The sequence below is a fragment of the Lissotriton vulgaris genome, chromosome 4_1 (assembly GCF_964263255.1).
Source record: "Lissotriton vulgaris chromosome 4_1, aLisVul1.2, whole genome shotgun sequence".
Taxonomy (NCBI): Eukaryota; Metazoa; Chordata; class Amphibia; order Caudata; family Salamandridae; genus Lissotriton; species Lissotriton vulgaris.
The window spans coordinates 545635380-545651601 of NC_141691.1; the positions used below are offsets into that span (position 1 = coordinate 545635380).

Genomic DNA, 16222 nt, shown 5'->3' on the forward strand with positions numbered 1-16222 from the left:
AGAAAGATGCAGAGAGAGAGAGAGCAAGAGACAAATAGCAAAGATCTGTTTATTTTTGCACCCGTACAGGCTCTTTGGAATAAAGGGTATTATAGAGAGAAAATGGATTTGGTAAAAGTGATCAGGAACTGCGCACAAAAAAATTACTGAATCCTTTTTGATTTTACGAATTGACCAATGTACTAATAAGTGAGAATTGTAGTGGTTCTGAATTTGACATACTTCATCAATATTCACGAGGTAGCTAGCACATTGAGGCCCACTTTGATTGGCCACAATAACAAGGATGGTCCATCATGCCTGTAATTGCTATTAAGTACAGCAATCTGTTTTTTAAAAGCATCCCATTTTTCTTGAATAAAAAACAAAGAACGATTAATTACACAAACCTTTTCTGGAGTAGGATCACTCCATAGTTACAAAAAATGTTTTTAACATTTAGAAAGGGGAAGGGGTCCCTTGCAGATCCCTTTCAGTTTGAGTATGGCTTATCGACTCTTTTTATTTGTTTGTAAAATATGAATGTTTACAATGGAATTTTGGCACATACCATAAGTGTTAGTCATTGGATTACTGGTTGAGGTGACTGAAACCCCACTCAAGCAGTAACCATAATCTCTGTCATGGTGTAGCAAAGCACAAATTAGCTTGTGCTTTGCCCTCTACTAGCTTGGCACAAAAACAGTCAGGCTTAACTTAGAAGTAATGTGTAAAGCATTTATGCAGCAATTAAAACAGTAATCAAGTGAAACACAACACAAATAACAACGCAACAAATTGAATAAACAGAGTAAAATTTACTAAATATTTGGAGACCAAACGGACAAAAGTCCAATGAGTAGAATCGGAGATGTGCAATTTTAAAGATTTGAGTGAAAAATAGCGCCAAAAAAGCACAGATTCCATCTTTGGCTATCTGGTCATGTCAGACCAAGACAAAGTCAAAAGTTCAGGCAGACTGCGATGGAGCACAGGCCCTCTACATGGACCTAGTAAGGCGTGCTGAGCAAAATACCTTAAACCGTGATTGGGGAGCGATACAGTGTCCCTCATTGAGAATGTATTATGAAGCGTCAGTTCTGATTCACGTCAAGGGTGCGCTTTGAGTTCCTCTGTCATCATCAAGGGGTTTGTGATGTGAAGTCCTGCATCAGAGATGCGTCACACATCGGCTGGTGCTGAAGAAGTTGCAGGGCTTGCAGTGTGGAGTGCTGCATCGTCATCAAGGATGTCATTGACGAGTGGCTTGCGATGCGAAGGCCTACCATAAGTTTGCATGATGCAGCTGCAGTTCAGAGGAGACTACGGGCTGAGATACGAGGTCCTTCATTGGGGATGTGTTTAGGCATGGGCGGAAAATCCGTTCCGCTCGCGGATTTTGCGGATTTTCGGGAAATTCGCAATCCGCGAGATTCGCGAATCTCCCGCAAAATCCGCAAATCCGCGAGCAGCGGATTTTGCTCGCACTGCTCGCACTGTTCGTGTGAGTTCGCGCCCCGCGAATAAGTGCAAAATTGCAGAAATACGATCTTAGCAAAACTGAAAGTAACTACTTACCAGGTTCAAAAGTTCAGGCTCATCATTAGTAGCCATTTCCTGTAGTGCTTCCTGAGGGGCCCCTCCAGAGTTCAGTTGCCAGTTGAAACTATTATGTGACCCTGCTCTGAACCTCAGAATAGTTACACATATGCCACAAAGGTCCTGAATTACAGCTAAGGGAGACAAGCAGGAGCCAGGCTGGAAGTTAAAATCCATTAATCAGCCCCTAATTCATTATTGTCAGTTGGGGCAGGGCAGGTGTTGTAACTAATTTTGCAACAATGAAAGCACTTAGCAAGTGCAAAAGATCACTAATCAGGGCGCACTAAGGAAGCAGGTGCCAGCTAAAAAAATATTCTGTGACACATTAATCAGCCCCAAATTAATTCAGGTCACTTGAGGCAGGGAAGGTGTGCTTTGCTTTGCCGAAAATAATGTACACTGGACAACCAGAGGGTGTGGTGATGAAACAGAGGGTGGCATGGGTGGGCCAGAGGGTGGCATGAGTAGTCAGAGAGTGGCAGTGGTGACAGAGAGTGGCAGTGATGAAGAAGAGTGTCCCAAACAGGCTGGACACGTAGAAACAACAAGTTCGCAAAACTTGCGACCCGACAGGTAAGTTCGCAAATTGCGAAATTGTAAAAACCCTCGCGAACTGGCAGAAACACGGGCGAACACAAAAAAAAAAATCCGCAAATTCGCGGGAATTCGCGGATTTTGCGGATTGCGAATCCGCAAATCCGCAAAATTCGCGAACGCGAGATCCGCAAAATTCGCTCATGCTTAGATGTGTTGCGAAACTGCTCCAATGCTTAGTTTTGCAAGCCAATGCATTGTACAGCTTTGGTTCTGCGTGACCTCAGATGGGTTGACAGAGCACATTCAGGCCCACTTCCAAATGTCCAGGACTGGAGTGGCACCACTGGGGAGAGCCAGGCTCACTGCTGGAAGAGTGCAGCTCCTGAGTTTAAGGTTGTTGAGGCCTGTTCTATCCCTGCGGCTCCGATCAGGAGGTCAGTCAACTAGTCCTTGGAGTAACTCTGGTGGTCCTGGGTTCAAGATGCAGGTCAAGTTCTTTTCACTTATACAGGAAGGAAGCAGGGAAGCACAGCAGGGCAGCAGAGATGCATTCCTTCTTGTAGCAAAGCAGAACAGCACTCCTATTTCTGAGTCTTCCACAGGCCTAGATGTGTACTGAAGAGTTGGGTCTTAGGGTCCAATATTCATACCTGGTGCCCACTTTGAAGTAGTACAAGGTACAGGAGGTTTCCGCACCCAGAGGTGCTGGAATTTCCTACCTCTCTGCTTTGTCGTCAAATTGTCTGGAGTCACAATAGACTAGTGTCAAACTCTTTGTGAATGTCTCAGGCAGAACCTTTGAGATATGTAGGACTGTTAGGCAACAGCTCCCCCATTCATCAAGTCAGAGATGGCTCATCTTGCCAGCACCTACGGCCAAATATTTTACTGCCTGGGAGCAATACACAAAAAACAACGACCTGCTACACGTAGTCTTGTGACCCAGGCTGCAGGCACCACATATTATGACAAGAAAATGTCAGTTTTCTAAAAGTGGCATTTTCAGAAATGTGACATAAAATCCAACCTTACCATTAAATAGGGCTTTAAATTAAATAGACACCAAACCTGCCATTCCTAACTACACCAAATTTAAAGTTATAATGTATTAAATATAACAAGTTAACCCAATGTAATGCTATGGAAGAGGTAAACCTAACAATAGTGACAAAGTTCTGTAAGAGTTTTTCACTACTGGGACATACTTAAAGTACAAGTCCAATATTTTAAATACACTGCAACCTAGGAATTACCTATTGGTATCAAAAGGGAGATTTGGTACTGGCAAGGGGTTTATCTTGCAAGGTTGATCTGGCAGTTTAAAACTGCACACACAGGCTGCAATGGCAAGCCTGAGACATGTTTAAAGGGCTACGTTAGTAGGTGGCACATTCAGTGCTGCAGGCCCACTAGCAGAATTTACTTTGCAGGTCTTGGATACATCTAGTAACACTTTAGTAGGTGCTCTCAAGTAAATTAAATATGCCAGTTGTGTGTAAGGCAATTCAACCAGGTTTAAGGTGAAAGCACAAACACTTTAGAACTGGTTATCAGAGGTAAAGTACACAGAGTCCTAAATCCAGCAAAAACGAAGTCAGCGAAAACTGTTGGGTGGAAGGCAAGAAGTTACAGAAAAAACATACCAAGGATGTCAAGTCCAACAATAAGGATTTTGTATTTGGAAGGTAGGCTCTTTGTATGCCCTTTCCATAAAACATTTTTAAACAATTCTTAATGGTTTCTTAAAACCATTTAACGATTCCGAAAACCTTTTCTGAATCATTAAATGGGATTAGTATATTTACAAAAGGATTTTAGTGTTCACAAACCCCTTGATTTATCGAATCAGCAGGTTGGCAAACACTAAAACCCTTTGTAAAAGTAAGCACAAAGTAGGGCTAACTATTGCAAAAGATACTGAAATAATATGATTAAGAATTTAAATTCAACTGCTATTTTGATCTGTTGTTAACATGGCTTTGTATACACGCATGTTTGTTCAGTACACTAGATTGGCTTATGTTGATATTGATTAACAAAAAGAAGCCCAAAAGGAAGACCTAGTAAATAGAGAATTTGATTAACTGGCATTTCTAATGTAAACACCTTGCTATAGGATTATGTGTACTATGTACCTATGTCTTAGTGTCTTTTTAGCCTTCTTGTCAGTTGTTCTCACTATGCAGCTTGAATTTGTTTTTGGTTTTCCTATTATTTTGTTGCTTCATATTCCTATAAAGTTTGATTAGTTGCACGTGCTTCTTTTTCTTCTTCATTTCGGTAGAGACAACCCAAGAGGGAGCAACGTTGCCGGGAATCTTAGCTGAATGTTCAATATTCATTTTTCTTAAGGGGTAGCTCAGTGGACATGTCTGTATTACATTTTCCTCTGTATTTTTAGGCAGGTGCAATTCCCTACTGCGCTTATCTACTAGTTCAGGCATTGCACAGGGCCCATGAAATCTGGTAAAGTCAGACCTGCCCTGAGAAGTGAATTATGGGTGGGTAGATGTTGGGCTCAAGGATATCAGGAGAGAACAAGGTATATTTAGGCCCCAAGATTTTTTGTGAAGTCACTAAGTTGTTTTTTGTAAGGTGTCTGGATACCAAAAGTATATTGGAGCAATAAGTGCTACCGCTTTAAGGAACAGTGGCAACCAGATGGTTACCCCTGGACTAAGATCAAATGACTGCAAGGACTAGAAGCACCAGATCCTGAACGGTAAGCGGTGGCCCAGAACACAGGTGTGGTTTGTGTACGTAAGAAATACAGAGAATTAACTGCTACTCGTCAGCTTTCTGGCTATCATGTGAATTTCGCAGCTTGTAGGCATTGAAATCCAGTATGAAAGCTGAGGCTGCAAGCATTGATTTCAGTGTACAATCACATTTGCCATGTTTGCCAGTTTAGACCAGGATCATCCTTATATGCTTAGGTTTAGCATCACGTGTCCCACATAAAGATTGTTTAACCACCTTTATCCATGGATGGACAGCATAAATCAGGAAAGACCATCATATGCAATGGATACCCACCACATGCAAAGACCAGCCATTAAAAGCCATGGTATCTTTCATATGTCAGGTCTGCCAGGTAGGCCAGTGCTCACAATAATATCTTGCGAATGTTGACTGGGTTATAAAAAACATAAGAAATAAGGTGTCCTTTGAAACAGGTGAAACTAGTAAAAACTTACATTTTTAGGATTCCACATGAAAATTTTGATGTCTGATTACTCTTTGCATTTCATGAAAACGGAAGATATGGAGAACCGAAATATAACCAGCGTGGATCAATTCATTCTAATTGGTTTTACTCTCAAGCGAGAATTTCAAATAGTTCTCTTCACGATCATATCCATCATCTACATTCTAACAATCTCTATAAATATCCTCATCATTGCTGTCATCAGGATCGAATCTTCCCTCCACAAGCCTATGTATTTGTTCATTGGAACATTTTCTTTTTTGGAAATCTGGTACCCTACAGCCACTGTGCCCAAGTTCCTTTTAGGTCTCCTCACAGGGAGCAAATCAATATCCGTCAGTGGATGCATTGCTCAATATTATTTCCACTTCTCCTTGGGAGCTACAGAAAACTTCCTCCTTGTCACTATGGCTTTTGATCGCTATGTGGCTATCTGCAATCCACTGCATTACATGACCATCATCAACCATAGGTTGTGTGCTCAGCTTACTTTAGGCTGCTGGGTTGTTGGTTTCTTGGCTCTGACGGTAACACTCACCCAGATCTCCCAACTACACTTCTGTAATTCTAATGTGATCAACCATTATTATTGTGACTTTGCCCCATTGGTGACATTGTCCTGTTCTAAAACCTACACAGTCGAGTTGAATTTCTTTATCCTGGTTACTTCTGTATTAATAAGTTGCTTCTTGGTTATTATTGTATCTTATGTTTATATTATGTTGACCATAATAAGAATGTCTAGCAATATGGGTAGGAAGAAGGCCTTCTCCACCTGTGTCTCTCATCTCACCGTGATAACTATATTCTACGGGACTACAATCTTCATGTTTGTGAAGCCAGCAGGAAGAAGTTCGCTGCATATCAACAAAGTTGTTTCTGTTTTCCCTTCCATTGTGACACCGCTGCTTAATCCCATTATTTACACACTGAGAAACAAGGAGATAAAGGCCAGCCTGCGACGAGTTCTACAGAGGATGTGAATGATAAAACTTGACATATCTCAATGTTTTACTCTGCATTTAAAAGCATGATGCATGTGTACAAATTAAGTTATTAAGTCAAAGACTTCCTCAATAAATACATATATTCAATCAAATATCATAAACCATGCTGACTGAGGTAAACCTGAAATGTTTTACGAGGACGAGAAGTGATCTATTGTGCTCTAGAATTCATTTTTGCTTTTCTTACAAAGCATTTTCAACTTGAACAGTGTCTGGAAAATTGTAGGGCTGTCTACCAAATTCAGCCAATTTAACAGTGATCTAAAGTTATCATCATGTAGACTCTGATTATTATACAGGATTTAAATCTGACCCAGGCACAAGCTGGGGCTGATGAAGAAGTTGGAACTCTGTGTGGGCGATCACACCCTGCTGCTTTCTCAAAAATATTTTGCTAGGTAAGGCAGAGTGAAGTGTATTGTGGAGAAAGGATAGATAAAACGACAAAGCATAGAGAATTTTTTACAATGTGCCTATATACACATGTTATACTTCATTTGCAGGGGCAAAACTCAGAATAGGAGTTATTTACCACAGATTATGCATACCTCACCTAAGGTACCAGACTACACCAGTACATCACTGTTAATTAAAGTCATCAGTCCAGCAGGCACCATTTGCAGCGCAACAGTGTGCTTCTTCTTTCTGCCACTCAAGTAGATATTCTACTCCAGGGGCGGGTGGTGACATTTGAAAGTGGTGGGGCGCAAAGTGATTTGCATACTGCACCGTAGCGAGTGAGCGCAGCGAGCGAGCCTGAATCCCATTAAGGAGGGTTTGGGGGGATAACCCACCCCAAGAAAATTTTGAAAAAATAGAAGAAAAATCGTGAATTTTCCAAGCAAATTTGAGAAAGCAGGAAGGTTAATAAGGCAATTGTGAAAGTGCAGTTATTACATTAATAGATGGCATAACGTAGGTAGCTGCTTATATAGTATAACCACAGAGCTTCATACATACCGTCCTATTACGCTGCTGAATTCAGACTATAAGACTTGCATGAAAATCTCAGCTCTAAGAGTAGAAGAAGTTGCACAGCAGTTGGGAGACAGCCTTTACAAAGCCCTCTGTCCCACTCGTTTTTTGTACCTTTTTGCCCCCTGTTCCACTCGTTTTTGTGCCCTTCTGCCCTCTGTCCCACTCGTTTTTGTGCCTTTTTGCCCTCTGTCCCACTCGTTTTTTGTGCCTTTCTGCCCATAAGAGGGGTCTCGAAAAATTTTGAAAAAGAGAAGAAAAATCGTGCATTTTCAAGCTAATTTGAGAAAGCAGGAAGGTTAATAAAGCAATTGTGAAACTGCAGTTATTACATTACAAACACACGCCCACACACAGAGACACGCTTTCACATACAGACTCACACACCTACTCCCACATCAATCCACACACACACTAACACAGACACCCCCACACACACACACGCTCACACACACATATCGAGATAGATTTCACTCTCCACAGTCACCACATGAGGTGCCAGCTCGCTACCACACATGCCTATTCTTTCGAAAAGGCAAATAAAGGATCTAGCATACGCACACAGACACACACATTCACGCACACACACACACCCACACACACACACATACACGCACACACACACACACACACACACACACACACATTCATGCAGATTGTGGTCCTGCAGGGAGCTTGCTGTCAGGCTGTTTGAGGCCTAAGTACTTGCAGCCAGTTTTTACAGTCAGTCTTTGTTTACATCTTAGATGTACCCCAAAAGTGAGCACATCCCACCAGCAAAACCGCAAAACCATAAATATTGTAGCAAGGCAAACTCTGAAGCAGTGTAGTCTTACAGGCTAAGGGAAAGATGGAAGCAGTGGGGCCCACAAAAATATGGTGGCACTGTAACAGATATTGTGTGCTCTTTAGTCACATTAACCCGTTCCCAGCGTCGAACGTTCAGCGCCCAGTGCTGAACGTTCGAAGAACGAATGCTGACCCGTCGGCCAACGGTCGTGCGCAGCACTGGGGAGGTAGCGCTCGTGACGACCGTTGGCCGACGGCAGCAATTAAAGGGTTAAAGTGCTGTAACATTAACATAATAGTGTTTAAGTGTATTTAGGTTCCGACAGGACAGGATGTGAGGATGATGCCAGGCCTCCAGGAACAGGGTGCGTGTAACACAGTAACCCAGAAGACGGCAAGGCGTAGAAAATTGCTGACATGAAAATTAAAATTAAGCTACTGATTCTCCCTAGCCCACGCCATCTCAACCCCTTCATGGAATTCACACTGACTTCACCTCTATACTGTATAACAGGAAACAGACCAATTTGCATGACCTAAATATTTTCTACATATATTGTTTCGAATGAGACACACATAACAGAAACCAAAACTCTCATTAGCAGTTGCACAGCCTTCTCCTGAAAGGAACAAAAAATAACTTTGAAAAAGATACCATGAATATAAAGCCTCAGATGCTGACCTAGTCATTTGTGAAACCTCAGAGGCCAAACAAGAGAAGGAGGCTGAGCAGGCCTGTGTACAACATGGACACAATACAAGACAAGATGACAACTAATGATGAGGCATCATGGTGTCGGCTGTTGCGGTGGTTTTAAAGTAAAGATACATTTGTAATGCTTTTTCATATTAAGAAGAAACAGAATGTCAGGAAGGTGTACTCGTCAGTCAAGGAGCCATAACTCCATATCTTAATTTCAAAAAGCTTCCTTAAATGTTCAGTTCAGAGTGCGCCAACTGTACATAACAAAATCCAGGATGCCTAAACATCCTATAGGAATAAAGCCCGTTTTAGTTTATGCTATGAATGTGGGACAGCTGAATTTCATAGCACACACGTATATTCCCATAAAAATGTACGAAAACCACTTGACCAACAAAAGTTAGTCTGCCTGACTCAGGGTCGGGATCGGGAATCATCTTATCAGCAAAATACTCATAAAAATAACTTTACATCTCCAACGCATGCCCTCAGACAAAAAGTTTATCATGCTGATGAAGTCAGACATCTGGTCTGCTGCTTGCTGCTGCCTGCGCCCACGATGAGCCCGAGACTACACTAGTAGAAAGAAACTACTACTGAAAAGAAACGTCATGGCGCGCACATCCCAAATGGCCAATCACTGCATGACTGCACATGCTGAAGTCACAGTGATTGGCCATATGCACTGCGGCTGAGGCACTGTGCCACCACCCACGTGCAATTCAGAAAAGGGGGTGGTGATGGACAGAGTATATGAAATAAACAGAACACTTGTACCCAGTCAACAGATCAGGGCTTGATCCATCACAGTTTTTTAGCTCACTGCACCATCCCAGCTCAGAACCTGGCTACATGCAAATTAGTCCGTCCCTGGCCCAGTGCATCATGGGAACAGGGCAGACCAAACTACCAAGCCAATTCTTTTACTGGAAAGGAAACAAGCTTCCGGGTTCTGGCTTCTGGCATTACAGCCGTCTTCGGCCCGGCTTGCTTGAATCCTGATGGTGCAGTGAGCAAGGGACTCATGTCTGAGCATACCCTTCCACGCTTGTGGTGGACAAAACGATTCAGAAAAGGGGGTGGTGATGGACAGAGTATCTGAATTAAACAGAACACTCGTACCCAGTCAACAGATCAGGGCTTGATCCATCACCGTTTTTTAGCTCACTGCATCATCCCAGCTCAGAACCTGGCTACATGCAAATTAGTCTGTCCCTGGCCCAGTGCATCATGGGAACAGGGCAGACCAAACTACCAAGCCAATTCTTTTACTGGAAAGGAAACAAGCTTCCGGGGACTGGTTTCTGGCATTACAGCCGTCTTCGGCCCAGCTTGCTTGAATCCTGATGGTGCAGTGAGCAAGGGACTCATGTCTGAGCATACCCTTCCACGCTTGTGGTGGACAAAACGATTCAGAAAAGGGGGTGGTGATGGACAGAGTATCTGAATTAAACAGAACACTCGTACCCAGTCAACAGATCAGGGCTTGATCCATCACCGTTTTTTAGCTCACTGCACCATCCCAGCTCAGAACCGGGCTACATGCAAATTAGTCTGTCCCTGGCCCAGTGCATCATGGGAACAGGGCAGACCAAACTACCAAGCCAATTCTTTTACTGGAAAGGAAACAAGCTTCCAGGGACCAGTTTCTGGCATTACAGCCGTCTTCGGCCCGGCTTGCTTGAATCCTGATGGTGCAGTGAGCAAGGGACTCATGTCTGAGCATACCCTTCCACGCTTGCGGTGGACAAAACGATTCAGAAAAGGGGGTGGTGATGGACAGAGTATCTGAATTAAACAGAACACTCGTACCCAGTCAACAGATCAGGGCTTGATCCATCACCGTTTTTTAGCTCACTGCACCATCCCAGCTCAGAACCTGGCTACATGCAAATTAGTCTGTCCCTGGCCCAGTGCGTCATGGGAACAGGGCAGACCAGACTACCAAGCCAATTCTTTTACTGGAAAGGAAACAAGCTTCCGGGGACCGGTTTCTGGCATTACAGGCGTCTTCGGCCCGGCTTGCTTGAATCCTGATGGTGCAGTGAGCAAGAGACTCATGTCTGAACATACCCTTCCACGCTTGTGGTGGACAAAACGATTCAGAAAAGCGGGTGGTGATGGACAGAGTATCTGAATCAAACAGAACACTCGTACCCAGTCAACAGATCAGGGCTTGATCCATCACCGTTTTTTACCTCACTGCACCATCTCACCTCAGAACCTGGCTACATGCAAATTAGTCTGTCCCTGGCCCAGTGCATCATGGTAACAGGGCAGACCAAACTACCAAGCCAATTCTTTTACTGGAAAGGAAACAAGCTTCCGGGGACCGGTTTCTGGCATTACAACCGTCTTCGGCCCCGCTTGCTTGAATTCTGATGGTGGAGTGAGCAAGGGACTCATGTCTGAGCATACCCTTCCACGCTTGTGGTGACAAAACGATTCAGAAAAGGGGGTGGTGATGGACAGAGTATCTGAATTAAACAGAACACTCATACCCAGTCAACAGATCAGGGCTTGATCCATCACCGTTTTTTAGCTCACTGCACCATCCCAGCTCAGAACCTGGCTACATGCAAATTAGTCTGTCCCTGGCCCAGTGCATCATGGGAACAGGGCAGACCAAACTACCAAGCCAATTCTTTTACTGGAAAGGAAACAAGCTTCCAGGGACCGGTTTCTGGCATTACAGCCGTCTTCTGCCCGGCTTGCTTGAATCCTGATGGTGCAGTGAGCAAGGGACTCATGTCTGAGCATACCCTTCCACGCTTGTGGTGGACAAAACGATTCAGAAAAGGGGGTGGCGATGGACAGAGTATCTGAATTAAACAGAACACTCGTATCCAGTCAACAGATCAGGGCTTGATCCATCACCGTTTTTTAGTTCACTGCACCACGTGCAGCATCCAATAATGGATTGCCTGCCCTTCTGTGTGGTGCGACCAGTCAATCCTGGCGCTGCATGCAGCCCCAAGATTGGCTAGGGGGCACTACTCGCCCTGGTGCCGCTTTGAAACACCGGGGGCTGCTGCGGCCTGGCTAAGCAGCACCCCCTTCAGTCCCTCTACAGTCAGGTTACCCGCGTACATGCTCAGGCTAGGTGCAAGCCAAGTTTCCTCATGCGCAGTACTGCTGCTGGCCTGCTGCAGACCAGCCAGCCCCACCCCCTGCTCACTCTCCAGATTCAATTGGGTGTGTCCCAGATTGAAGCGCTGCGGCTCGTATCGTATTATATTATATTGTGCTGCTGCTGCAGGCAAAATTCACAAAAATATTTTAGCGGTGCGTCCAGGCGTAGTGGGGCTACGCCCCTATGCCCCAATGGACGTACCACAGCTGTTCTACTCGAGCATTCAGGGATAGATTCAGCCCAGCAGGGTTTCCGGCTCCGGCCGCCTCCGGGACGGTGACGGGCACAAATGGGCTTACCTTTGACGTGCCCGCTGTGCGATCCTGCTGCGCGCCTCCGCTGCACGGCCAGACATCCATCGTAAGTAAGAGCTGTGCCGTCTGTGGAAATGACTGAGGCAGGGGGAGGAGCCGCATCACTCCACAGCAATCGGTCTCTAGGTGACCGTGGTGGACGGGGACTGGCTACACTATGCCACAGGCAGCAAGATTTTTCAGATAATTCAGCAGAAAAAAGTAAGCTCCCCCAAAAGCAATTCCCCTGTTTAAAAACGAGTAATGTAAGCACAAAGTCACAACGCTAATAAACAATTAAAAAGAGAGCGCGCGTTACAGCCGTCATGCAGGATGGCTTACTGTCTTTGCACCGCCTAAGCCTCCACCCGATTTAGAGCCGTGCCGTCTGTGGAAATGATGGAGGCAGGGGGCGGAGCCACGTCCCTCCACAGCAATCGGTCACTAGGTGACTGTGGATAAACTCTTCCTCGGAGCGGCTCTGAAGCCAGCATGGAGCTCTTCTGTAATACAGGGAATGGATAATCTAACATTAATGTAAGGGCTTTCTTAGATTGATGCTTTATATCTATGGTTTCTTTTTATTCACTGAAGTTGAAGCTTGATTGTCCAGCTGACGTGGCATTGCCACACCTCAAGGTGTATACCTTGTTTTGGTTTTTGTCTCAGCAGAAATTTCAGTCTCGGTTTGCTGTTTTCACATTTAGATATACATTCTACTAGCAGTGCCAGATGTTCCGATGGGCATGGTTTTGCCTCACTATGGAAAGGGGGAGGCTGGGTGTGGGGGGGATTCTTGCAGTATGTTCAATATTTTCAAGGAATTGATACACAGGTCATTGTCACAAGGCGCTTGAGAAGCTTATTTGCACACATGTTCAATGTCTCGATCTTAGTATGGCACAGTTAGGTAACTTGTCTGGACCTTCCGGGCTGTCCCTTATGTCATGGAATGTCTGGGGCCTAAACAACACCCGGAAAAGACACCAGGTGATAAATTACTTATTACGACATAACATCGATATAGCCTGCCTGCAGGAGACACACTAGTCCAAATCAGACAATGCCCTAGTGGCAGCAAGCTGTGGGGCACACAGGTATTTCTCTAATTATAGTAGATACGCTAGTGGGGTCGCCATTCTTATCCAGAAAAAGATCCCCTTTTACCCGGGTAGAGTGATAGATGACAATGAGGGTCGTTTCTTGATTTTCACAGATACTATAATGGGTCACTTTTGTTGCAGTGAAATTCATCTATGGTCCGAACGTAGATTCCCTAGAGTTCTTTCATTCCTTACAAGCGCACTTATTGGCATTAAATCCCTGTTTGATTATTATGGGAGGTGACTTCAATTTGCTATTAGATCAGACAAGCGACAGCACTTCCTCCTCTACGGACACTAAAACCCGCTCTCGCCTTGCATTACAAGACATCTGACAGCAATTCTCCTTGGTAGACATTGAGCGCACACACAACTCTGCTGCTACTTCCTGTACTCACTATTCCGGTTACCCCAACATCTGGACCAGAATCAATTATTGGTTGGTTTCCCCGGGAATAGCGGGCTGGTTCCGGACTCTCCATACACTACCACAGACCTACTCTGATCATTCCCCCATGGTGTTGAGGCTTGCTACCCTCACCCTGGGGGATTCGAAAGACTGTGGCGATTTCCGAGTGGGGCACTTCAGGAGCAGGTGTTCCTTGAAGAGATGAGGGTTGCCATAGAAGACTACTTTGAGATCAACAGCGGATCGGTGGATACATGAGGGGTCCTATGGGAGGCTTCTAAAGCATATATACGGAGGGTTTGTATTGCCAAAAATGCGGGAGACCTAAAAGACTTGCGTGCTACCCTAGCTCGCATCGAGAAGGACATATCGGCATATCGGCATTGGATGCAGAGATGCTTGAGAAAACCTCAGCGGAGGGGGAACCGGGGAGTTTGGTTCTGTTGGTGGATTTCTAGAATGCCGTGGACAGAGAACTATTGCACCTGGGTAAACATCACACGGCCAGGAGATACGGAGAAGGCGAATGCCCTGGCAGAATTCTGACACACATACTCCACCCCCCTTACAGCAGATCGTACATAACCGAAATTACAAACTCAATTGATCAGTCGGTATACTCTACCCCAGAGATCAGTGACACATTCTTGATCCATTTTAAAACCCTATACAGTTCCAGAATAGACAGAGATCTCAGCGCCAAGGTAGATTAGATATCCAAAATCGTGCTAGTTTATCTTGAGAAATATATGCAGGACTTCCTGGCTATTCCGATATCCCAAGAAAATATTGTGGAGGCCATAGATGCGCTCCGGGGTTCCCCTGCTCCGAGTCTAGATGGGTTCTCTGCAGATGTTTGCAATGCGTACAAAGACATTCTGGTCCCACGATTGATAGAGGTTTACACAGAAGCGTTGAAAAAGCACATCCTCCCACTTTTTGAGAGGCCATCATTATTCTTCTACCTAAGCCTGGCAAGGACCCTTCTCTGTGTTGCTCACACAGGCCCCTTTCTCTATTGAATCAGTCCGGGTTAGTTCCCCATTACTCCACTTCGCTAAATCTCCTGACCCTTTTTGCAGTTATTTATAGAACAGATTCCATGGTGCCGGCAACGCATGAGGATGCCAGAGAGTTTTGTTTCCACTACAGCTCTCTTATACACTAGCCCCACGCCAGGCTGCGCATCAATGGCACGCTATCTCAACCCTTTTGCTTGACTCGTGGAACAAGGCAGGGATGCCCTTTGTCCTCATTATTGTTTATTTTAGCTATGGACCCCTTAATAAGACATTTCCAGGAACGTCACCTGCACCGTGGTCTGCAGTTTAACACCGGACGGTTATTGGTATCACTTAATGCAGATGATACTGTTCTATATGTGAGACATCCACAGATTAATCTTGAACCAATTATTAGGGAAATCTTGTGTTTTGGCCGTTTTTCGGGACTTGCCATTAATTGGCACACATCTGTAATCTTTCAGTTGATGTGCAACACTGCTCCATGGTACTGTGGGTATCCACTCGAGTGGTGCCATGACACGGTCAAATATCAAGGCATACACATACATATGGACACATCTAATATAATTAGGTTGAAATACGGAAGAGCCGTAAGCTCCTTGGAGACACAGGTAGAAATATGGCTTTATCTTCCACTATCAATGGTGGGTAGGGCTGCCATTATCAAAATAATAGTTCTGCCAGATTTTTCATATCTTTTTAACAATATTCTCATTCCCCTCACTCAGTCCTTTTTTCTGCAGCTGCGGAAACAGCTTCTAAGATTGGTTTGAAAGGGTGGGCGACCTCGGGTTAGCTGGCAGATTTTGACTCTTCCTTATGAAAGGGGAGGTTTGGGTGTTCCAGATATGTATTTATATTACTTAACTGCTCAGTGCAGATATGCTTAGACTTGGTATCAACCGAACGCCCGGGTCGCTTTCTTGAGACCAAAGGCAGACTTAGTGCTCCCTCAGAAACTGTCCACAGTACTTCCTAAGGGGATCCCTAGGGACCCACTTGATATCCAGACAGTCTCCACCACTAGCTGGGAGAAGGTACGGAGACATTGCCGCTTCCAAACCCTTCATGGCTCCACATCACGGGAGAAACACTAGTACAACGCACGCTGGCTAAGTTTGATGTCCAAAAGATAGGCGATCTATTCCCAAATGGTCATGTCTTCTCGATGTCAGAGGATGCCCGGTTTTGAGATAGCTCTTTTATGGATGCCTTTATAATGTGACGCATGCATTCCATACTACGAGCCGCTCTTCCTACATATCCAGTGGCGCCGGACTCTGTGGCCCCATTAACGCTGATAATTGAGAGTGAGACGCCACTCATCTAATTTCTAAAATGTACAGAGCATGCCTCAATGTACGTCCAATCGCCAACGTTAAAATTCGAACTGCTTGGGAACGTGATCTAGGCCGGCCCTTATCGGGTGATCAATGAGCTCAATGTTGCATGGTCACGA

At 44.8% G+C, this 16222-nt stretch overlaps 1 protein-coding gene across 1 annotated transcript; it reads left to right on the plus strand.

Moving 5' to 3' along the window:
- Window positions 1–5382: 5382 nt before the first annotated feature.
- On the plus strand, window positions 5383–6309 carry LOC147722221 (olfactory receptor 6F1-like). The gene has a single exon (XM_086966808.1). It carries the CDS (start codon window positions 5383–5385, stop codon window positions 6307–6309), a length of 927 nt encoding a protein of 308 aa, XP_086822934.1.
- Window positions 6310–16222: the final 9913 nt, after the last annotated feature.